Source organism: Heterodontus francisci, chromosome 9 (genome assembly GCF_036365525.1).
Source record: "Heterodontus francisci isolate sHetFra1 chromosome 9, sHetFra1.hap1, whole genome shotgun sequence".
Lineage (NCBI taxonomy): Eukaryota > Metazoa > Chordata > Chondrichthyes > Heterodontiformes > Heterodontidae > Heterodontus > Heterodontus francisci.
The window spans coordinates 62900063-62923380 of record NC_090379.1 but is presented as its reverse complement, the minus strand read 5'-3'; the positions used below and the strand labels follow the sequence as shown (position 1 = coordinate 62923380).

General features: G+C 42.4%; 2 protein-coding genes across 6 annotated transcripts in view; one reads left to right on the top strand and one right to left on the bottom strand.

Moving 5' to 3' along the window:
- Positions 1–6321, top strand: part of ccdc175 (coiled-coil domain containing 175) — a 131088-nt gene extending 124767 nt beyond the window's left edge. Inside the window, exons 16-20 of the mRNA XM_068038154.1 lie at positions 4549–4701; positions 5144–5246; positions 5861–5904; positions 6013–6166; positions 6255–6321. Coding sequence (XP_067894255.1) covers positions 4549–4701; positions 5144–5246; positions 5861–5904; positions 6013–6166; positions 6255–6304 — 504 coding nt within the window. The 3' untranslated portion in view covers positions 6305–6321. The remainder of the gene's footprint in view (positions 1–4548; positions 4702–5143; positions 5247–5860; positions 5905–6012; positions 6167–6254) is intronic.
- The window catches only part of jkamp (jnk1/mapk8 associated membrane protein), a 37053-nt gene continuing 17539 nt past the window's right edge, over positions 3805–23318 (bottom strand). For 3 of the 5 annotated variants that reach the window (XM_068039253.1, XM_068039249.1, XM_068039248.1), the window contains 5 exons: positions 22640–22794; positions 12326–12532; positions 11548–11729; positions 8476–8552; positions 3805–7964 (listed from right to left, as the gene is read on the bottom strand). In XM_068039253.1, the coding sequence (XP_067895354.1) occupies positions 7746–7964; positions 8476–8552; positions 11548–11729; positions 12326–12532; positions 22640–22701 (747 nt within the window). In that variant the 5' untranslated portion in view covers positions 22702–22794 and the 3' untranslated portion in view covers positions 3805–7745. Of the gene's footprint in view, positions 7965–8475; positions 8553–11547; positions 11730–12325; positions 12533–22639; positions 22795–23110; positions 23202–23318 lie in introns of those variants that run through there. The other 2 variants (XM_068039251.1, XM_068039252.1) reach the window with 2 other exon arrangements.

Sequence of the window (23318 nt, the reverse complement as noted above, 5' to 3'; positions counted from 1 at the left end):
AAGCAAGTGCCGCTTGATGGCACTGTCGATGACACCTTCCATCACTGATGATTGAGAGTAAGCTGATGGGGCAGTAATTGGCCGGGTTGGACTTGTCCTGCTTTTTGTGTAGGGTCGATGCCACTGTTGTAGCTGTACTGGAACAGCTTGGCTAGGGGTGCGACAAGTTCTGGAGCACAGGTCTTCAGTACTATTGCCAGAATATTGTCAGGGCCCATAGCCTTTGCAGTATCCAGTGCCTTCAGTTGTTTCTTGCTATCACGCGGAGTGAATCGAATTGGCTGAAGTCTGGCATCTGTGATGCTGGGGACTTCAGGAGGATGCCGAGATGGATCATCAACTCGGCATTTCTGACTGAAGATTGTAGAACCTCATAGAACCATAGAAAAATTACAGCACAGAAGGAGGCCATTCAAGCCATCATGTCTGTGCCAGCTGAAAAAACTAGTCACTCAATCTAATCCCACCTTCCAGTACCTGGTCTGTAGCCTTGCAGGTTACAGCACTTCGGGTGCATGTCCAGGTACCTTTTAAATGAGTTGTGGACTTCTGCTTCCACTACCGTTCCTGGCAATGACTGCCAGACACCCACCACCCTCTGGGTGAAAAAGTTTTTCCTCTTGTCCCCTCTAATCCTTCTACCAATCACCTTAAATCTCTGCCCCTGGTAATAGACCTCTCCGCTAGGGGCAACAGGGCCTTCCTGTCTACTCTATCTAGACCCCTCATAATTTTGTACACCTCAATTAAGTCATCCCACAGCCTCCTCTATTCTAAGGAAAACAGCCCTAGCCGATCCAATCTTTCCTCAGGGCTGAAACATTCAAGCCCTGGTAAATCTCTTCTGTATTCTCTCCAGAGCATTTATGTCCTTCTTGTAATGTGGTGACCAGAACTGTATGCAGTACTCCAGCTGTGGCCTAACCAGCATGTTATACAGTTCCAGCATTACATCCCTGCTTTTGTATTCTATACCTCAGCCAATAAAGGAAAGCATTCCATATGACTTCTTCACCACTCTAGGAACAGGAGTGGACCATTCAGCCCATCGAGCCTGCTCCGCAATTCAATACAATCATGGCTGATCATCCACTTCAATGCCTTTTTCACATATGATCCTCATATCCCCTTATGTCATTTGTATTTAGAAATCTGTGCTTTAAACATACTCAATGACTGAGCTTCCACAAGCCTCTGGGGTAGAGAATTCCAAAGATTCACAACGCTCTGAGTAAAGAAATTTCTCCTCATCTCTCTCCCAAGTGGCTTCCCCCTTATTTTGAAATTGTGTCCCCTGGGTCTAGACTCCCCAACCAGAGCAAACATCTTACCTGCATCTACCCTGTCTATCCCTTTAAGTATTTTGTAAGTTTCAATGAGATCACCTCTCATTCTTCGAAATTCTAGAGAATACAGGCCCAGTTTCCCCAATCTCCCTTTATAGGGCAGTCCCGCTAGCCCGGGAACAAGTCTGGTGAACCTTTGTTGCACTCCCTCTATGGCAATAATATCCTTCCTAAAGTAAGGGGACCAAAACTGCACACACTACTCCAGGTGCGGTCTAACCAAGGTTCTTTATAATTGAAGCGAGACTTCACTACTCCTGTACTCAAATTTTTTTTAAATTCATTTGTGGGATGTGGGTGTCACTGGCTAGGCCAGCTTTTATTGCCCATCCCTAATTACCTTTGAACTGAGTGGCTTGCTAGGCCATTTCAGAGGGCATTTAAGGGTCAACCACATTGCTGTGGGTCTGGAGTCACTTGTAGGCCAGGTAACGACAGCAGATTTCCTTCCCTAAAAGACATTAGTGGACTAGATGGTTTTTACAACAATCGACAATGGTTTCATGGTCACCATTAGACTAGCTTTTAATTTCAGATTTATTAATTGAATTCAAATTTCACCATCTGCCAGGGTGGGATTCGCACCGGGGCCCCAGAGCAATAGCCTGGGCTCTGAATTATTAGTCCAGTGACATTACCATTACGCCACTGCTTCCCAATAAAGGCCAACATACCATTAGCCTTAATTGCTTGCTGCACCTGCATGTTCGCTTTCAGTGACTTATTTACTTATCTACCTGTCCTGCCACCTTTAGGGACCTGTGGACATGCACTCCAAGGTCTCTTACTTCTTCTACCCCTCTCACTATCCTCCCGTTTATTGTGTGTTGCCTTGCTTTGTTTGCCCTCCCCAAATGCATTACCTCACACTTCTCTGGATTGAATTCGATTTGCCACTTGTCCATCCACTCAACCAAACCATTAATATCACTTTGGAGTCTAAAGCTATCCTCTTCACTATCAACTACACGGCCAATTTTTGTGTCATCAGCAAATTTCCCAATCATGCCTCCCAATTTAAAATCATTAAATATATACCACAAACAGCAAGGGACCCAACATTGAGCCCTGTGGAACGCCACTGGAAACCCCTTTCCATTCACAAAAACATCCGTCGACTACTACCCTTTGTTTCCTGTCACTGAACCAATTTTGGATCCATCCTGCCACGTTCCCCTGTATCCCACGGCTTTCATTTTTCTGAACAGTCTGCCATGCCTGGATATTGAGCGAAGAAATTTCTCAACTTAGTCCTAAATGGCTGATCCCATAATCTGAGTCTGTGATGCCATGTTCTAAATTCCCCAGCTAGGGGAAACATTTTCTCAGCATCTACCCTGTCAAACCTCTTAAGAATTTTAAGTTTCAATTAATCACTCATTTTCTAACTCCAGGGAACGTAGTCCTACTCTACTCAATCTCTCCTCATCCCAGGAATCAGTCCAGTGAACTTTTGTTGCACTTCCTCTCAGACAAGTATGTCCTTCCTTAGGTAAGGAGACCAAAATTGCACAGAGCACTCCAGGTGTAACCTGACCAATGCCCTGTATAATTGTAGTAACATTTCTCTACTCATATACACCAATCCCTTTGTAACAAAAAGTAACATACCATTTGCCTTCCTAATTGTTTGCTGCACCTGCATGTTGACTTTCTTTGATTTATGTACATCGGCTGATGGGTATGATTCTGAGTATGACTATGCCAGATTGTTGCTTGACTAATCTGTGGGGTAGCTTTCCCAATTTTGGCACAAGTATCCAAATGCTAGCAAGGAGGACTTTGCAGAGTCAACACAGCTCGGTATATCTTTGGCATGTCCAAATCCAATTAATCCCCTCGAGTTTCTTTGGAAACTGTTCATACACAAATCTGGACTGTCAATCTGTGTATGCACAGTCCCAAGAATTCCAGTGGTAGATTCATGTCACTTTAGTCCTCAAAGTTTGGCCAGTGATGACAAAGCACACGTCCTGCTCCCATGGACATAACCAGAAACTGCAGAATGCTAGAAAAAAGACATGATGTGCTTCCAGAAGAGTTGTAATTGCAAAATGAAAGTCTTTCCAAAGGGTAATATACTTGATGTAGCTTCCAGTTAGACACAGTGACTTTAGATAGTACAAAGATTGCTAATTTGGTGAACAATTTACAGATACCAGAATCGTGCTTACCTTCAGTAGAATTTTAGTAGAAAAGCAGCAGATAACGTTTGCTACCGAAGTTATAGAAGGAACTCTGGAGAATCCCCACGGAAATTCTACCTCCTGCTGTTTATCTAATATGCATTTGTTAAATATTAAAATGAACAAATTATGGAGCATGTCAAATCTGTACAGCCACAAATTCAGTTATACATGCTTTGAAATTTAGCACTGGTTAGTCCTTAATTTTCCCTTCAAAATAAATAGGTTTTATTTCAAAGAATTTTGAGCAAGTTATATAACAGAAATGAATTTCAGTGATTAAAAATATTAGCTGATACAAGCAAATTTAAAAATATAAAGCATATAATAAACAGTGAATGAGAAACTATAGGATATTCAAAATCATTCAGCATCTATTAATGGCTAGTCATTTAGTTGCTAAGTGGTTATAAAGGCTATAGTAAGAACTTGCTTGGAAAATAATGGCAAGTTCACGGTGTTGACCATCATTTGTGCATTTAAAAAAATCAATTTGGTGAGAAAGGGATGTGTGATGTGTAAAGTGCTGGACTAGTTGTGGAACTCTGCTGTTAGCCTTGACAAAACTGAAAAAAATTACTGTCCTGTCATGAGACTCCCAACTGTCAGAAAATTGATTTACGCTATTATGACAGTTGAAACTGCCTCACTCTTGCACATAGTATATTATTCCTCCTGGTTTATATAGATTTAACTTTTCTATTTTTTTTTTCTTTAGTTTCCTTCCTGTCTCTCTTTTCTCTAATCGTATTTCCTTTTCCATCATTCAGTCTCAATCCTTAAATTTCATTTGTTATGGAAATAAAGCTTTGGACCCTGCCCTCAGGAAGTCCCGGATGCACCAGTGACTTCACCGCAACACGTCATTACCAACTTGCACTTTCAGCAACTTACCACAAGCAATTTTAGGGCTATTATGATTTTTTTCTGAGTGATTGAAGAGCATCAAGTTTATCAATACCAGATTAGATGTATTGTATAATTATACATCAGATTGTATTAATCTCTTTCACCAGCCAGAACTAAAATCTATGTTGTCTGCACTACGGCTTAGCCTCTACCACCGAGTTAAAAATACTGCTGAGCAAATAAAATCGATGGAAGCAGATATTTATGAGGCGAATAGAAGAATTGAACATGTTGAGATAGAAAACTGCAAACTAAAACTGGTGAGTATAGAACCATTTAGCGATGCAATGTTCTCCATATGTGAATAACTATACATAACCACATTTTGCAAGCATTTCCACCATCTGCATATCTGGATTTCTTCAAGATGCCAAGGAAAAATATATTGTTGCATGACACAGTAAAATAAAGTATATTCACTTGGGTTTGGAACAGCATGAAGAAAAAATGGCAAGAACTGCTATTGTGGTCAGGTATTCATGGAGCACTAAGCACTAGAGTTGGTATCATTGCCTGAGCTGAGAAAGGCTAAAAATCAGGCATGGGTAGCTGTTCCTAATCACCATCAGTAAATCCTTTGGGAAAATGTGCATGTGTAGGCATGGCCTAAGGACAGATCGAGGCCTGGCTGTGATTGCACTGAAGAAATTACATTTTAACAACTGCGTTTACATTAAGTTTTTTCTTGTTTTTCATTGACAGTGCAACTTCCAACTAATGAAAGCTATTGCCTCACTCGATGAAGAAGGAGAAAAGCAAAACGCAAAAATGAAACAAAAGGATGGAGAACTCCAAATCATTTATGGTGCATATCTGGGGAAAAAGCAGTTTTTTATAAACATGTTAACACAACATGCTGCAATGGTTTTGGTTCCAATGTTTAAAAATGAAGAGTCAATACCTCTTAATTACTAAAGCTTAAGTCAGTTCTTATTCCCAAATAGTGTTCTCACAAATTAATAACTTCAGTGCAAACTTTGATCATTAAAGCTTAGGTATCTTGGATGTAAATAATTTCATTGTAACGAAACAAAACATTTTAAACATGCAAGTCAAATCTTCTGTTGTCAACTATATTTGAAAGATTTCAGAATTTCCTAAAACATTTAGTTTTGTGTTCATAAATTATATGACATGATATTCTATAATTTAAATGTTCCAGTTTTTGCTAGCGCTGGTTTCTTCTCATATATATGCACGTATACTTTCAAGCAACAGTCATGCATAATTCGATCACTGCATTTTCGGTGTTCAATAATAAGCAGCAGTGCAGCTCAGTGCATTGCATCCATTGACCTGCCATTACTTCAAAAAAGTAAAAAACTGTTTATACTTAATACTTAAGGGAACAAATGTATCTGAATTAAAGCTGTCTACCAGTGTTATACTAAAACTCACTTTTTCCCCCTTGGTTTTTAGACAACCTTCTCAAAAGCTGGGCATTGGATCTGAGTGTTCAAAAGGTATCCAGTAACATAGAACATTTTTTGTGTATTTATTGTGGAGTTTATATGTGTTTAGCACAAAGACATAGAATTCGCAAATGGTGTTGTTTCTTGCCACTTTTGCAGGAGTATGCAGCTTGTGAACAGAGTGTCCTGAATGTCACTGAGGAACTGATCAAGAAAATCCACCACAGGGAACAGAAAGTTGGCAGCATTAGTAATCAGCTTGAGGAGTATTTAAGTAAAATGCAATCCTTTGTGGGAAGCACACATACTACTGGTAGGCTACAAACAAATGGGTTTGATTAAAATTAATTTCTTAATTGGATTAAACAGGTTTTAAATTTTATTTTGTCTTTGAATCACAGAAGAAACAAAGGAAAGATGCATGAGAAAACAAACCAAATCACCTCAGTGACCTTACATTATATGGGGTAAGAAAACATCACTAAGTTACATCAGTAACTGCATTTTAATTAGAATACCATGAGTTTTTGAAAAATATTTACATACTTAAAATACTTTTAACTGGCCATATCATAGGTCGCGGCTCTCAAAACATTTCCTGGTTTGTTTAAGTTTGCTGAAAAATATACATATCTGATTTTGTCTAGTGTTCTGAAACATTATTTTGCTATTTGATTGCTCTAAAATGTGATTTTGAAGCCTAATCAAGGATCTTCCTCCTTAAGAAGAAAAATTTAATCTCAAAGATTCACGTCAAATAATAGGAAGTTAGCACAGGTTATAAGGAGAGCAGCATATGTTCCACTTAGAAAACAGTTAGCTCAGAATCACAGTGAAAAAATGTGGACTGATCATTAGCGTGGCAACTTAAAAAAAATGTTCATCTTCATCTATCAAAATTAAGGACTGATTCTGAATTTCTTTCAGGAGCTATCATTTAGACAGTTCCCATCAATTTTCTATCAATCAGCATGCTCAATGTACTGCCCGTCTGAAGAACCACTCCCATTGTTCACTATGGGAGAATTGACTATGTAACACAGCATGAAATAGACATTTCTTTCCTAAGAACAAGGAAATCTTCAGCAGCACTGGCAATAGTAAAAACTCATAAATGCAATCCCATCAGGTAAAATAGTGATGGAGAAGAGAAATATTAATAACGCCCAGGGAACACGGGTTCAGATCCCACCACAGCAGCTGGTGGAATTTAAATTCAGTTAAATAATAAAAATCTAGAATTGATAGCTAGTCTCAGTAATGGTGCCATGAAACTATCGATTGTCGTAAAAGCTCATCTGGTTCACTAATGTCCTTTAGAGAAGAAAATCTGGCATCCTTTCTTGGTCTGGCCTACATGTGACTCCAGACCCAGAGCAATGTGGTTGACTCTTAACCCTCTGAAATGGCCTAGCAAGCCACTCAGTTGTCAAAGGCAATTAGGGATGAGCAACAAATGCTGGTCTTGCCAGTGACACCCGCATCCCATGAAAGAATAAAAAAAAATTGGACAGCTGCAGAGCTGCAGTTCTATAGAGAAACTACAATACTGCTTTTATATAAATCTTTTCAAACCTTCACCATTTATATTTTTTTTCCACAGGGTGACAAAGAAGCTGAAATTCACATTTATGCTATCCATAGCGGCGGTGTGATGTATTCAACTTACATCAATAAAGTTTCTTTTGTGCATTTTAATGCTATTTTGTGAAAGCATGTGAACAGAACATAATACACATACTTTAAATATAAATAAAGCAGACAGCCCATCAACTGAACAAGTAATAGTAAAAAGTATGTAGTTTCATTGATACTTCTACCCAGACTGCTGGAATTATCGGTTTCAAACATCCATTTTTGTTCTGATCTGTATCTTTATAATGTCCCCTTTTTCAATGTCCGTTGCCACCTTCTGACAATATTCTTGAAGGCTCTGTATATTTAGCAGTTAACAGGTAAAAAAGTGCTGGAGTGGGCACTAAAGCCAGCAGAGGCAGATCTTGGTCCAGTTTATCTAATCTGGAAATTGAGATAATTCCATAGGCATGCAACATCCAATGACTGAACAGGACAACCAGCCTCTTCTTTTTGATGATCAGATCCTTGTATGTCTGTTAATGAAGATCACATTTTTAAGACATTGTTGAAATTATATGTGCCACCTGATGCTGTTACAACACAACAACATTATATTTGATCTGTATTTCTAACAGTCCCGTACTGAAGGTTGAAACAGAAATTCCATTATACTTTACCCCCATTCAGCAACATCCTAAAACTGCTTCCTAGCCATTAATGGATCTGATCAAACTTAACATTCTCATGATTCCCTAAAACTGAGTCATTACACAGCGTCCAATCATTACAAATTAAGTTTACTGTTTATATAACAATTCTTAAAATAAAACCTTTGACAGCAGATACTCATTTCAAAAGATGAGCTTGAATACACGGTGCCATGTGCTATTACAACTTAAATATTTTTAATTGAAATACTAAACGTCCTCCAAACCATGTTGTATCGAGAAAGTTTGTACAGCATTAAATCCAGAACACTGTATAACTTATGATAAAATGACAAATATATCCTTCATAGTTTTTGATTTAACTGTTCTAACTTACCTGTATTTCTGAAGCAGACATGTATACTGCCAAAGTTACCAAGGACAAAACGAGCATTATGTAGGGAAAAGCATAATCTAAAATATATAGATCAAAAACTAGTTAATAATTGCTTTTCTGTACATTATCCCAACATTAAAATGGAGTATAAATGTATATATTTTGCTACGTTAACATACAATATCTATTATAACAGATATAATTATTGACTGTATGTTGACTTATCTGCAAAATGTATATATTTTAATGTTTGATATGATCTCTATATGTCCTTTCCTTTTGGGCCTCCTTATCTCGAGAGACAATGGATACGCGCCTGGAGGTGGTCAGTGATTATGGAGTGACCTCTCCATGGCGCATGCCTGGGCAAATTTATGGAGGTTGAGAGTTGCCCAGTCGTCAAAACCCCCCTCTCGGCCTTTCTGGTGGGGTCCAAAGGAGTGCAGGACACGACGTTTGGCACCAGTATGGCTGCAGGAACTGCCGGAAACATGCCAAAGGTGACACATGACCGCCTACGGGGTTCCGCTCCGGATTTTCTGTTAGGGTTTACTCCCTTAGCCTTGGTCTCTCCCGAGACGCCCACAAGGCAGTGGGGTTGTTGGGGCCCCTACACAGGTGTAGGATGGTGCCGGTGGGAGGAGGGGATGCAAGGGGGAGGGGTAGAGGGAGGGGGTGGGGGGGGGTGCAGGGGAAGGGGGTGCGGGGTGAAGATGGTGCGAGGGGGGGGCGGGCTGGGACGGGGTTGTGAGGGGGTGAGCTGAGAGGGTGGAGCAGGGAAGGGGACGGGGGTGGGTGGGGGGGGGGGTGGAAGGACATATATATACATATACACATGATTACATGGTAACCCATTAGGAATAAAGTCCAGACCCATACTAGGAAACCTAAATGTGGGATGAAATTTCAGCTGACCCCGAAGAGCCTTAAATTCTCAGCCTAAATTGTCTTGTAAAAGGAAAACTGGATTTAGAAGTGTCCCTTTCCAGTGTTCAATCATAAATTCTAACCGGTCAAGAGAAGTGTTAACACTGGCTACAGAACCATCTGCAAGCTGGACTATATAAACCATCCTGGTTGAGTATAACATCAATATGAGGGTGAATTTATGAGTTGAGGGGAACTAATTTTATTTTTTAAATCTTATACAAAGGCATTGTACGTTTACTAATTCAGTATCAATTTTTTTCCTGTAACTATTTTTGAGCAGATCAAGCTAAATAATAGCTGCATTAAGTGGTTTATTCACTTCAGATTAAAATACTCGGCACCAAATCACCTTCAAGAAAAAGAACAACACAATCACAGAAAGGTGCCTGCAAATGTGATTCAGTCTAAATACTGATGAATAGTGGGTGGGAGATATAATAAACCCTTGTGGAAATTCCAGGCATATATTGCAATCCTGGGCTGATGAAAGAGCCCAGGCAGAACTGCAATAAGCTGACCCCTCAAGGTCACCTAATTACCTCATTTATATATGACGATGGTGTTCCCAATGCACTCCTGGGGCTGGATTTTTAGTCATGCCGGCAGGACTCTCAGTGCCAGGTTAAAAAGGCAAGGGGAACCTCGCCTCGATTTGACAGTGCTCAAGCACTTAAGTGCCCGGTGCTGGGATCCCTGTCCCTTTAAAGACAGGGATCCTACCTCCAAGAGTTGCTGGCCAATCAGAGGGTCTGCAGTTCAGTAGTATCGGCAGCACCACCAGGAGCGGTTGCCATTGCCAGTACCTCAGCATGCCTTGGAATAGGCCCAGCACTGGAGACCCAGACGAGAGGTAAGCGAGACAGGGTTGCCAGGCTGAGTCCCCTGGAGGAGGGGTAGGGAGGAGGGTTGGGTGGGAAATGAGTGGGGAGGGGGGTGGTTGTTATGGGAAGTGGATCGTTTGTCTCTTGGGGCCCACAGATTGCCCATGGAGGAGCCCCCCCTCCCCCAAGCCTGCAGGGCGGTCACCTCATTTCACTGGGGGACCTCCCTGCATAGCAGAGGCCACCGCCGCTCCCCCCCCCACCCCCACCACTGCTGTAGCCTTAATTCCAGTGGCGATGGGAAGAGGCCTCAGAGTGACTAATAATAGGCCACTTAACAGCTTCAATTGGCCTCTGGGCAGGAAGGCCATCTTCAGCCTTTCCCGCCCTCAACTTAATGTTGCTACAGGCCCACTGCGCCCCTGCCACGATTCTTTATGGCCCCCCCTCCCCTCCTAACCCATCTCCAGCGGGGCGAGCCATTAAATCCAGTCCCTCACACGCATATGGGAGTTGGGGCCAGGATAGGGCGTGCACCATCTCCTCACCAGGGGTACAGGCAGAAATTCTCAGACTGCCAAGATTGTGAACAGTTTGACACAGCCTTAGACAGTGGCAAAGGAACAGATTTTCTGGTTGGTGCTAAAGACAGTGGCTTCAATCTTCCCAATGTTGAGTTTGAGGAAGCTAGGACTTTAAACAGACCAGCAATTTGACAGCACCCACATAGTCAAGGGGTCAAATGAGATGCTGAAATGTCAGCGTGGGCATCTACGGCATACATGTGAACACCGAGCCTTATCTTAGTAAATGATGTCACTGAGGGATAGATGCCAATAACAAAGGGGCCAGGATAGCTCCTTGGATAGAGAGACAAGCCATTGCTGGAGATATGCTGGTTGCATTGAGATAGGTAGGAATTAAACCATGCAAGGGCAATCACATGGTGCTACGCAATGGAGAAAAAAAAAGAGGAAAGGGAGAAGCATGGTACGATCAGTTGTGCTGAACACCGAGGAAGTGTCAAAGATGAGGGTTAGTGTATCATGATCATAGACTTGGAACATGTCTTTCATGACATTGAATAATTAATGAAGCAACAAGTAAAATTTATCACAGAAAACAAGATTCCTTTATCTGTCAATGATGGTCATTAAATACCAAAAACTTCAAAACATGTGGCACCAAACTAACATTATAAATGAAATTACGATTTGTAATTGACTGAAGTCAAGTCAGATACGGCCAAATTTTCAGTCAGAGAAGTTCTGAAGTGTAGCAAGATCCGAAGGCAACATCTAAAATGTGAAAATATACTTACAAAGCAGGCCTCCACCAACTGCCTGTAGCACTGTAAGAATAGGGAAAAAGTATAGGGCTGCATAAATACTTTTAAATCGATCAGATTTTCCAAGACCACAGGCAATCTTTTTGACCAGGAGTGGACGAAGCAGCATCATAAAAACCAGACAAAAGGCATAGTATATGAAGACGATAGTGTATCTAAAAACAGACAAGATTGACCATCAGAACAACCATCAGAGGAGATGAGCAGTCAGTGAAATTGAGATTCTCATTTTTCAGAAAGCTGGCTCCTAATTTAAGATTTGTATTCCCTCACTACTTCTAATTATGAGGTTGTCGAGCCATAATGCATTCTCAAAAAGCTGATGGTGCAGTTGCCTTTGTTAATGGAATTGGAAAAATGGCAGATACTCTGTGTTCTATTTCAGGAAGCCAGTTGGTGAAAGGTAGCATAGCACCAATCTTTCATCAGTCTTGCATTTATTTACAGAGTTAATCATTACAGGTATACACCTCCGATCTCAATTACCCCACAGTTTCAGTAAGTGTCTCTCTTTATGTGCTCAAGTGAAACCCCAGTTAACACCCACCACCTGCATAACAAGTAAATACAATTAATAGACAACTAACACTCTCTACTGATAATTTTTAATCTGTATGGATATGCATTGGATGACTATATGGAGTTCTCACCTGTCTAGAAAATATTTGTCAAAATCATACATTTACAACAGTAAATAAATTAAACCATAAAGTGAGCAAATCACATGTTTTATTGAAATTCATTTACTTACAAAGGGAATACGGCTTCCTGTGTACAATGCAATGTGTTGATATAATCGGGACTTGGGTTATAAAGCATTGTATACCAATCTGAAAGCATCTTCACACGGCAGGACCGAATTTTCAGCTGTCCTACTGGATCATTCACCAACAATGTAACAATAGCTGCAACAGTGCATTCCAATAATGCAGTCACATGCTGAAAAAGTGCACTAGAGCTGTCAGAAAAAAAACAGCATCAATGATTGTTATGATGAACTTCAATTTTTTCTTAAAAATGCTGACAATAGATTTCACCTGCATGGTATGAGGAAATGCAATAAGAAAAAACAGAAAATTAGAGGCATTAGGATGAAGCAGATTTTGGAGCAATTTAAGGTAATGAAGGAATGCACCAGAGTAGATGGATACAGGCTGTTTCCGGTGATTGAGGAGGTCTAGATATAGAGAATGAGAGGACCAAACGAGGATAAAACAAGGCCCAAAAGCGGACCTCTGTGACAGCGTGAGGAATGACCGAAGATAAAACTAGGCCTGAGAGTGGAACTGTGAGAGGGGGAGAGGAATGACCCAAGATAAAACAAAGCCATGATGGCAGACCTGGGGAGAGCGAGAGGAGCGACCGAAGATAAAACAAGGTGTGAAAGTGGACCTGCGGGACAGCGTGAGGAGCAGAGTCGGGAGCCAGAGCTTCAAATCAACAAAGTTAACCAAGGGGTGATGTCACAGGGCAGGTGACTGATAGTAGGAACTGTAGTTTTATTTTTGCTCTTTATACTAGGAAGGCGTGTAAAACTCAGAATTAAGAATCTGTAACTTACTATGACTTAATAAATTAATTAACTAACCTCTAGACCTAAAATAATCAATTGAATGTCATTTTGATTAATAAGTAAACAGTCTAGATAGACATGCTAGAGCAGGTGGTGTGCGGTAGCTGCAGCAAGGAGTTTCTGGACAAGTACTGCATCCCACACAACCACATCTCTGTCAGTGTAGCTCGAAGAACTTCAGAGTTGTTGGGCTGGAGTCCAGGCTGCAGGCAGTCACACCTCTTAGGTCAAGTAATACTTTAGAGTAGGTCTGGGACAGGAGGATGTATCTCCGAGTCAGGCAGGTATGGGGATTCAGGATACGGTGATGGAGGAACCTCAGCCCCATCTTTGTCCAACAGGTATGAGGTACTTGCTGTCTGTGTAAATTAGGATTTTCTTCTCCCTGCTGCTCTCACATGCGTTCAAGTCTTAAGAAGGAATTTTCCTCCACACAAGATCAGGGGGCAGGTTGTTCAACCTTGCCCGTTTAAGAGCGAAGACCAAAGTACGGAAAGTCCTCATCAGGGAACTCCTCTTTGCTGATGATGCTGCTTTAACATCTCACACTGAAGAGTGTCTGCAGAGTCTCATCAGCAGGTTTGCAGCTGCCTGCAACGAATTTGGCCTAACCATCAGCCTCAAGAAAACGAACATCGTGGGACAGGACGTCAGAAATGCTCCATCCATCAATATCGGCGACCACGCTCTGGAAGCAGTTCAAGAGTTCACCTACCTAGGCTCAACTATCACCAGTAACCTGTCTCTCAACGCAGAAATCAACAAGCGCATGGGAAAGGCTTCCACTGCTATGTCCAGACTGGCCAAGAGAGTGTGGGAAAATAGCGCACTGACACGGAACACAAAAGTCCAAATGTATCAAGCCTGTGTCCTCAGCACCTTGCTCTATGGCAGCGAGGCCTGGACAACGTATGTCAGCCAAGAGCAACGTCTCAATTCATTCCATTTTCGCTGCCTCCGGAGAATCCTTGGCATCAGGTGGCAGGACCGTATCTCCAACACAGAAGTCCTCGAAGCGGCCAGCATCCCCAGCTTATACACACTACTGAGTCAGCGGCGCTTGAGATGGCTTGGCCATGTGAGCCGCATGGAAGATGGCAGGATCCCCAAAGACACATTGTACAGCGAGCTCGCCACTGGTATCAGACACACCGGCCGTCCATGTCTCCGCTTTAAAGACGTCTGCAAACGCGACATGAAGTCCTGTGACATTGATCACAAGTCGTGGGGGTCAGTTGCCAGCGATCGCCAGAGCTGGTGGGCAGCCATAAAGGCGGGGCTAAAGTGTGGCAAGTCGAAGAGACTTAGCAGTTGGCAGGAAAAAAGACAGAAGCGCAAGGGAGAGCCAACTGTGTAACAGCCCCGACAAACAATTTTTTCTGCAGCACCTGTGGAAGAGTCTGTCACTATAGAATTGGCCTTTATAGCCACTCCAGCGCTGCTCCACAAACCACTGACCACCTTCAGGCGCTTACCCATTGTCTCTCGCGACAAGGAGGCCAAAGAAGAAGAAAGATGATTAAAACAAGGACTGCAAGGAAAATGGGCAAACTGACCATGGCACCATGGTACAGGAGGCCATTCATGTGGGGGGGGGGGGGGGGGGGGGAAGTAAAAAGGAATGTGGTAGAGAAACTGTTGCCACTTGCAAAAGGATCTAGAATGAGGGGGTACAGATTTAAGGTAATTGGCAAAAGAAGCAATGGCAACATGAGGAAAAACTTTTTCACATAGCGAGTGGTTAGGATCTGGAATGCACTGCCAAAGAGTGTGGTGGAGGCAAGTTCAATCGAGCCTTCAAAAGGGAATTAGATAGTTGCTTGAAAAGGAAGAATGTACATGGTTATGGGAAAATGGCACTGAGTGAATTGCTCACTCGGAGAGCTGGTGCAAACATGATGGGCTGAAAGGCCTCCTATGCTGTGACAATTCTGTAATTCTGTAGCAGCAAACAGTTTAGTCAGGGGGCTAGATACTGTTGCCTGTAGCCCCGACTGGGAGTTTCAAAGGTTGTGATCCCTGCCCAGTGCCAGGGTTCAGGCCGTCTCCCCGCAGCTGGAGAAAAATTGGAGTGGGAGGGGGAGGAATACATTGTTTTGTGACTAAGGCAGAGACCATATCAATATTTACAAATAGCTGGTTTAAGGATAGGGAAATAAAGGGATATGGGATTTGAGCAGGCACATAGGATTAGGACAACTGTTCATCTGGAGGATAAACACAATACAGACTGTGTTTACAAACGGCCCATTTCTGTACTGTACTTTCTATGTAATTTTGCTAAATATGTTTAATATGAATGCAACGTGTTGACAATACTATCCAACTATATTACAAGTCATCCAGAATGTCCCAGGCATACGTGCAGCCAAACCTCCTGACTGTACAGTTCTGGACAGGGCAATGGAGCAGTAAAACTGGGACGTTTGCTTGTAACACCAGGAGCTGGCAAGCACTGCAACCAGCAGAATAAATGATAAGGCTTGCAAGATATGCTGCTTCTAATCTGCTTTATTTTCTCACCCACCACATTCGAGAAATTAGTAAATAAATGTTCGCTGAACCATTTCCCTTCCTAATGTGAACATGATTATATTTGTGAAAGGTGTAAAATTCTGTAGATCAAAGGCTGGTTCAGGAGTCAGAAGCTGCAGAAATTGTTTTAAATTCACTGGATTCCTCATGAGCCACATTGAAATGTTGTTGTGTCACTTTACATGGGATGTCAGGGAACAAGTAGCAGAATAGATAGGTTTGCTGACAACGCAACCACTAGGTGGCGCAGTACTGGCACATGCGCAAATACAGCCTCATTCACTGAAATGTCACTGTCTGCGACATCTCTCGCAGCTACTCAATTTGTCACAAAAACAAACACTGCCTTAAACCCATATCCCCTCAGTGGCTACAATTGCCGCCTCCATCCCAACCCCAACAGTTCTCCACTCCCTCCCGCCATCCTGCTTCTCTTGGCCGCTCCCTCCCGCACCCATCTGCTCGCTCCCTGCTCTCGCCACTTCCACATCTCGGCAGCTCGGTCCCCGCTTCCCCCCACCGCCACCTCGCCCTGCCCCCTCACTCCAGGCCGCACCGCTTCCCTCTTCTTAGCCACTCGCTCCCCACCTTGCTGCCGGAGCAGTTTGTTCCCCACCCCCTGTCGCTTCTTCGGGCGGCACAGTGGGGAGCGATCGGTCAAAGGGGGAAGCCCAAGCGGCTGAGGGGAGGAAGCGGAAAAGCGGGAAGCGAGCAGCCAAGGTGGAGGCAGCGAGGGCAAGTGGCTAAGGGAAGGCAGCGGGAAATTGAAAGCGGCGATTGAAGCGGGGATGGCGGGAGGGAGCAGGGTACTGTTCGGGGGAATGGAGCCGGCAATAACGGCTATTGAGGGGTGAGGGCGTCATTGCATAGTGACATCAGTGTGCGCATGTGCGCAGTCATACTGGCAAGCTGGCAAATGTTCGCACGCAATGATGACGTCCACGATCATTCTGCGCATGTGCTGTGTCGTCGGGAGACACTTTGTAGATAGGTAGCTGGCTGCAAGGCAGATGGCAAAGTGTAGGAGTAAAAGGTAGCTATTCAAAGTATGAGAAGATGGAAAGTGGAGACCTACAAGGATCAATGCTGGGACCACTGTTGCTCACAATTTATATAATTGATTTAGACTTTGGAATCAAATAACACTACCAATTGGAAGGGATAATCAACGCTGAGGAGGACTGAAACAACTTACACAAAGACATTAATAAACTTGCAGAATGGGCTTATAATTAACAAATTAATTTTAACATAGATAAGTGTGAGGTAATAGATTTTGGTAGAAAAATATTGAGGTCACATATTACTTGGAAAATAAGACTCTAAATGGGGTGGAGGAGTAAAGTGAGTATAAGTACACAAATCACAAAGTAGCAATGCAGGTCACTAAGGCCATAATAAAAGGAAACCAAAGACTGGGGTTTACTTCTAGAGGGATAGAATTGTAAAGTAGAAAAGTCATGCAAAACTTGTATCAAACCTTGGTTAGACTTCACATGAAGTACTGTGTACAGCTCTGATTGCCATATTGACAGAATTGCAAGGTTACACCTATCAGGAAAGGATGGACAGGCAGGGGCTTTTTTCTCTTGAAAAGAGAAATTGAGGGGAGTGACCTAATTTGGGTCTTTAAAATTATTAAATGTTTTGATAGAGTAGACACAAAGAATACGGGTCCACTTATGGAGAAGAGCAAAACTAGAGGCCTTCTATATAATATAGTTAACAAGCAATCTAATGGGAATTCAGAAGAAACTTCTTTGCCCAGAGTGTGGTGAGAATGTGGAACTTGCTCCCACAGTGAGTAGTTAAGGCATATTGTATAGATGCATTTAAGGGGAAACTAGATAAGTATGTCAGGGAGAAGGGAATGGAGGGTTGAGAGTTAGACGAGGAAACTTGGGAGGAGGCTCAAGTGGAGCACAAACGCCAGCATTGACTGTTTGGGCCGAATGGCCTGTTTCTAAGCTGTATATTCCATGTAATCCTATGTACCATCACTAAAGGGAGATCGACTGGCTAGGTAACTTGCAGAGACTTTCAGTAGCAGAAACCCAAATATGATTGAATTTGTGCTCAAAGAAGCTTGCAGAATGCCACAGTATTTCTACCCCTGTGCAATATATATTAATATACATTAATTTAGGGGAAACAAAGTAACAGTAGATGTAGGAGATAAAATATCATACCACAGTCAAACTCTTTCTTGACAGATTACAATTTAAATACTTTAAGAGTTTTATGTACAACTCATTCTGTAGATAGTGCCTCAATAATCTGATCAGACTATCTTGTAGTTTATACTTTACTGATTATTTTTAAATGAATGAAAAGTTCATTCATTTTCTTAATCATCTGTAAGAAGATATTTTCCCCTTTGGTTCTGCTGCTTGTAATTTATCATCTGCCCCTATATTACTTCTCTACTCAGTGTGTCTGCTTCTTCTTCCGACTCTTTCTTTTCTGAAAAAAACCCCAGCCTGGTGCTCTGGACATCAGCTTCTCCAACTTGCTGCCTCCTCTTCAATAGTTTTTAAAGCACATATTGTGCTTCCATAATACATTATAAGTGCAATGAATGCATTATAAACCTAACTGCCAATTTCTCAACTCGGCCAAGAAATTGTGAAGAATAGGCAGTAGGCCAGGGAACAGGATCGCCAACCTACTGCTGACAGCCTAGACAAAGGTCTTCAGTGCTGCATCGGGAAAATTCTCAAGCTCTTGCAACCATTTTATGCTTTTACTGCTGTCTATAGCCACAATGCAACTATCCTTTAAGAGCTGCTGGCTGCCTGCCTTTGATTGATATCAGAGAAACTCGATTTTCTAATCCCCAAACAGATGCATTGCCAACAAGCAGCATGGACAGTGTTGGGTGCACACTTAGTTTTTAGTTTTAGGGATACAGCACTGAAACAGGCCCTTCGGCCCACCAAGTCTGTGCCAACCATCAACCACCCATTTATACTAATCCTACACTAATTCCATATTCCTACCACATCCCCACCTGTCCCTATATTTCCCTACCTACACTAGGGGCAATTGCTAATGGCCAATTTACCTATCAACCTGCAAGTCTTTGGCATGTGGGAGGAAACCGGAGCACCCGGAGGAAACCCACGCAGACACAGGGAGAACTTGCAAACTCCACACAGGCAGTACCCAGAATCGAACCTGGGTCACTGGAGCTGTGAGGCTGCGGTGCTAACCACTGCGCCATTGTGCCGCCCATTACAATAAGGTCCCAGCAGCAACTGCTGTGTGGCCGCATTAGCAGGCACATGTGCGGCCCTTTTCAAACTATAGTTTAATTTAGGCCTTGAAGAAATGCAATGGACAGAGAAATACATGCTCGAGTAACTGTTTCTATTAAATAGAACTTGCAGGAAACAGACCTAGAGGTGTGAATTTTCCAGCATCTGCTGCTGCAAATTTCAGGGTGTACTTGTAAACAGCAAGTAACCCCAATAAGGACAAGCCAGCTAAACATGACTCCATTTTAGCAGTAAAGTTATACAAAGAAAGAGGGAATAGAATGGCAGCTAACGTAAAAGGGAACCCAAAAATCTTCTACTGGCACATAAATAGTAAGCAGGGAATAAGGAGTGGACTAGGGCTTATTAGGGACAAAGAGGGTGAGGGTGATATATGCAGGGGTGAGAGTGGCCAAGGACCAAAAGGTTTGAAAATTAGTGGCCGAGTGAATTTTTTTTTGACAAGGAATCATGTAATTATAGCACTGTTCATGATCTGTAATGAATGCAAATGCTTCCAGGCCACTTCAAATGTGTAGAAACATTAGTTTTCCCTTTGCTTACCTTCGATTACCGTCAAAATGATGGACCAATGCATTTGTATAAAATCACCAAAGTGACCTCAGCATTCCAACATATAAGCATTTAATTTCTTTTTCTTTTTCTTTCTTTTGGGCCTCCTTATCCGTGTCAGTGCGCCATTTTCATTTAATATATAGTTAGTATATCACATAATTATGAAGGATGAAGTAAATGTTCACACCAGAACTGTCAGTTCCGATGTTTTTTGAAAAAAGAAGCCTGCCGGAAAAACGCAAAAAAAAAACGCAAAGCTGTCCCGAAGGTCGGAAGCAGCAGTTCCTACATGCAGCAACTGTCAGTCAAACTGACAGTTCCATTTTTTTTTTAAAGCCTGTCTTTTAGATCTGTAGGTTGGAAACTGCAGGGGTATCCAAGTGTTTCATTCCAATTTTTCTCCTATAGAGGGGGCCGGTGACCAAATTTCAGAAAGAAACAAGCATTAGAAGTTTATTTTACTATTACTCAAAACAAAAAATATGCATTTTTGTGAACAAACCTTAAATGGCAAGACTAATTTATTAACTTACTTTCTCGACATTAGGTTGAACACTGATTTAGTGAAATACCTGGCATCTGCCCACACCCTTGATGTAGTGATGCGCATATTCTGGATAGATTTCTATCTGTCAGGAGTGATCTGATCACTCACTCCCTCCAATCTCTGTGTCAGTCTCTCTCTCTCGGTCTCTATCTCAGTGTGTCTCTTTCTGTCTCAGTTTCCCTCTCTCTGTTTGTCTATGTGTGTGTGTGTCTCTCTCCCTCCCCGCTCTGTTTCCCACCACCCCCCCACCCCCCAACCTGTGTGTCTCCCCCACCACCTCTCTTCCCTGGGACAGTGCTGGTTTAAAAGGCTGCCTGACTCTCTGTGCTCCTTCAGTGCCACTCCACCCCACGTCTCTAGCTGTGCGCCTGCCCGCTTCCTCCTCTCCCCTCGGCCCCTCTCTCTCCCGCTCCCCCCCGCAGCAGCCATTCCTGCTCACTCACTGAACCACCTGAAAACAACAGGGGCAGTCGATCTCAGCGCGCCTGTGCCGCAAACTGCCAATCAGTGCTCACCCTGCCCAGGCTGCCCGCCGTCAGTCACAGACACTGACCAATCACAGACATGGCTGGATTGAAAGCTATGGCGGGTCAGAAGACGGCAATGGCGGATATCCAAAACCCTATTGTTGGAAATCCACCATTTGTTAGAAACCTCTCATCCCTATATATGCAGGACAAGGCTAGAATACGTAATGAGTTATTTGTATCGGTGTTTACGAAGAGAATGTTGACAAAATATTGGTAGAAGCAGGGATGGTAGAAGTAATGGATGGGGTGAAAATTAATATACAGGATATACTGGAAAGGGTGACTTGTGCTTAGAGTGGATTAGTCACTTGGTCCAGATGGTCTGCATCCCAGATTCCCAAGGGAAGTGGGGGTGGAGATAGCAGAAGGGCTGACCATAATCTTCCAATGCTCCCTAGATATGGGGGAGGTACCAAAAGACTGGAAAGTGGCACATCCTTGTTTAAGAAAGGGTATAAGGATATTCCTAGTAACTGCAGGCCGATCAATTTAACATCAGTGGTGGGTAAATTTAAGAAACAATAATCAAGGAAAGAATTAACTTGAGCGATTTGAGTTAATTAAGGATAGCCAGCACAGATTTGTCAAAGGCTGGTCATATTTGACTAATCGAATTGAATTTTTTATTGAAGTAACAGAGAAGGTTGATGAAAGGGAATGTGATTGATGTTGTTTATATGAATTTTTTTGAAAATGTTTGACAAAGTACCACATAAAAGGCTGGTTAACAAAATTGAGGCTCATGGAATAGACGGGTCAGTGTCAGCTTAGGTGAAAAAAAAAATTAGCTTAACTGCAGAATCAGCGAGTCATTATTTTTCAGATACCAATCGACTGCAACAGATCATAGCTAGGCATAGAATGGGCAGACAAGTACCAAAGGGAATTTAATGCAGACAAGTGTTAGGTGATGCATTTTGATAGAAAGATTGGGACAGGCAATATAGACTTAATGGCACAGAATGTGTAGGAACAGAGGGACCAGGGGGTTCATGTGCTTAGATCTTTGAAGGTGCCAGGACATATTGAGAGTAGTTTGTAAAGCATCTGGGATCTTGGGCTTCATAAATAAGAGGTATTGAGTACAAAAGCAAGGAAGTTATACTGAACCTTCATTAAGCTCTGGTTAGGCCACAATTACAGTATTGCATCCACTTCTAGTCATCACACTTTAGGAAGGAAGTGAGGGTCCTTGACAGGGCGCAGAGGAAATTTACCAGAATGGTTCCAGGATTGAGGGATTTTACCTGCAAGGTTAGGCTGGAGAAGCTGGTGTTGTTGTCCTTGGAGCAAAGGAGCTTGAGGTGAGATTTGATAGAGGTGTACAAGATTATGATAGGTTCACAGATATAAAGTTTTGGGCAAGATCGAGGGGGATGTGAGGAAGAACTCTTTAACGCAGCGAGAGGTAATGACCTGACACGCGCTGCATCTAATGGTGGTGGCAGCAAAAATAATCAATGATTTCAAAAGGAAACTGGATAGGCACTTGAGGGAAATAGACTTGCAGGACTATGGGGATAGAGTGGGGTAAAGGGACTAACTGGATTGCTCCAGAGAGCCAGCATGGGCTCGATGGGCTGAATGGCCTTCTCCTGTGCTATAATGGCTCTATCATGAATTATTTGTGGCATAATGATCAAGTCAATATAAAACAGTGCATCATCTGATTGACCAGAGGCGATGTCAGAGCTGATTCCTAGCACACAAGTAAAAAATATTTGATGTCCAAAGAAAACACATTTAAAATTATATTTTAACAGATGTATCTGTAAAGCAGAACAGTAACACTGCAGCAGCAACTTTAAATTTAAAGAAAGAAATAGTTGCACAATGTTCACAAGAAACTGAATTAATACTGCTCAATCTTATTTCACGTTGGCCCCCTGCCGCAGCCAAAGTCAACTTTTACCCCCTCCGTCTCTGCATGATTAAAATCCATCTCCCACAGGGAAAAGTCCAATGTTTAATCTACTGTGAACCTACACATCTATATAATATACAGTAACACCACCATTTATGTTCATGTTTTTCAAATAACACTAACCTCTTTTTGCCTGAATACCATTCAATAAAGAACCAATGCAAAACCAGAGGTAGCATTGCCATGAAGCCGAGATACAGCCAGTCATATAGCTCTGGTGAGTCCTCACATTTACGACAAATCTTCAAAGCATCTGTTCTTTCCCCTCTTGGGCATACCTACAGGGAATTTTTTTTAATAAATGAAAACTCTTTTAATTACTATGTTAAAAATGTTTAGGTTGCCACACTGTCCAGGTTTAATACATGGAAATACATTTACAACACATGCAATATCTTTCCAATTAAAACAAACTCCCAACTGTTGGAATTTGGGGTAACAGAGTCATTTAACCCTTTAACCCCTTGACTCTCAAGTTCTGAAATGATTCAAAGTGATAACCCTGATTGGGGAGTTGTTAAATTTTATTCCGTACAAGATAGATTTGATACGTGTTGATGTCTGAGCAGTAGTATCAAAGCACAAAAGCATTACCATTATGCCCTGGGTAGAAGCGTCATCTCTATGTAACTACTTCCTGGTCGTGCCTCAGGTATCATCGTGTCAAAGTCAATGCAGCACATAACACCTCTACAATCTTGGGGCGGCGCAGTGGTTAGCACCGCAGCCTCACAGCTCCAGCAACCCGGGTTCAGTTCTGTGTACTGCCTGTGTGGAGTTTGCAAGTTCTCCCTGTGTCTGC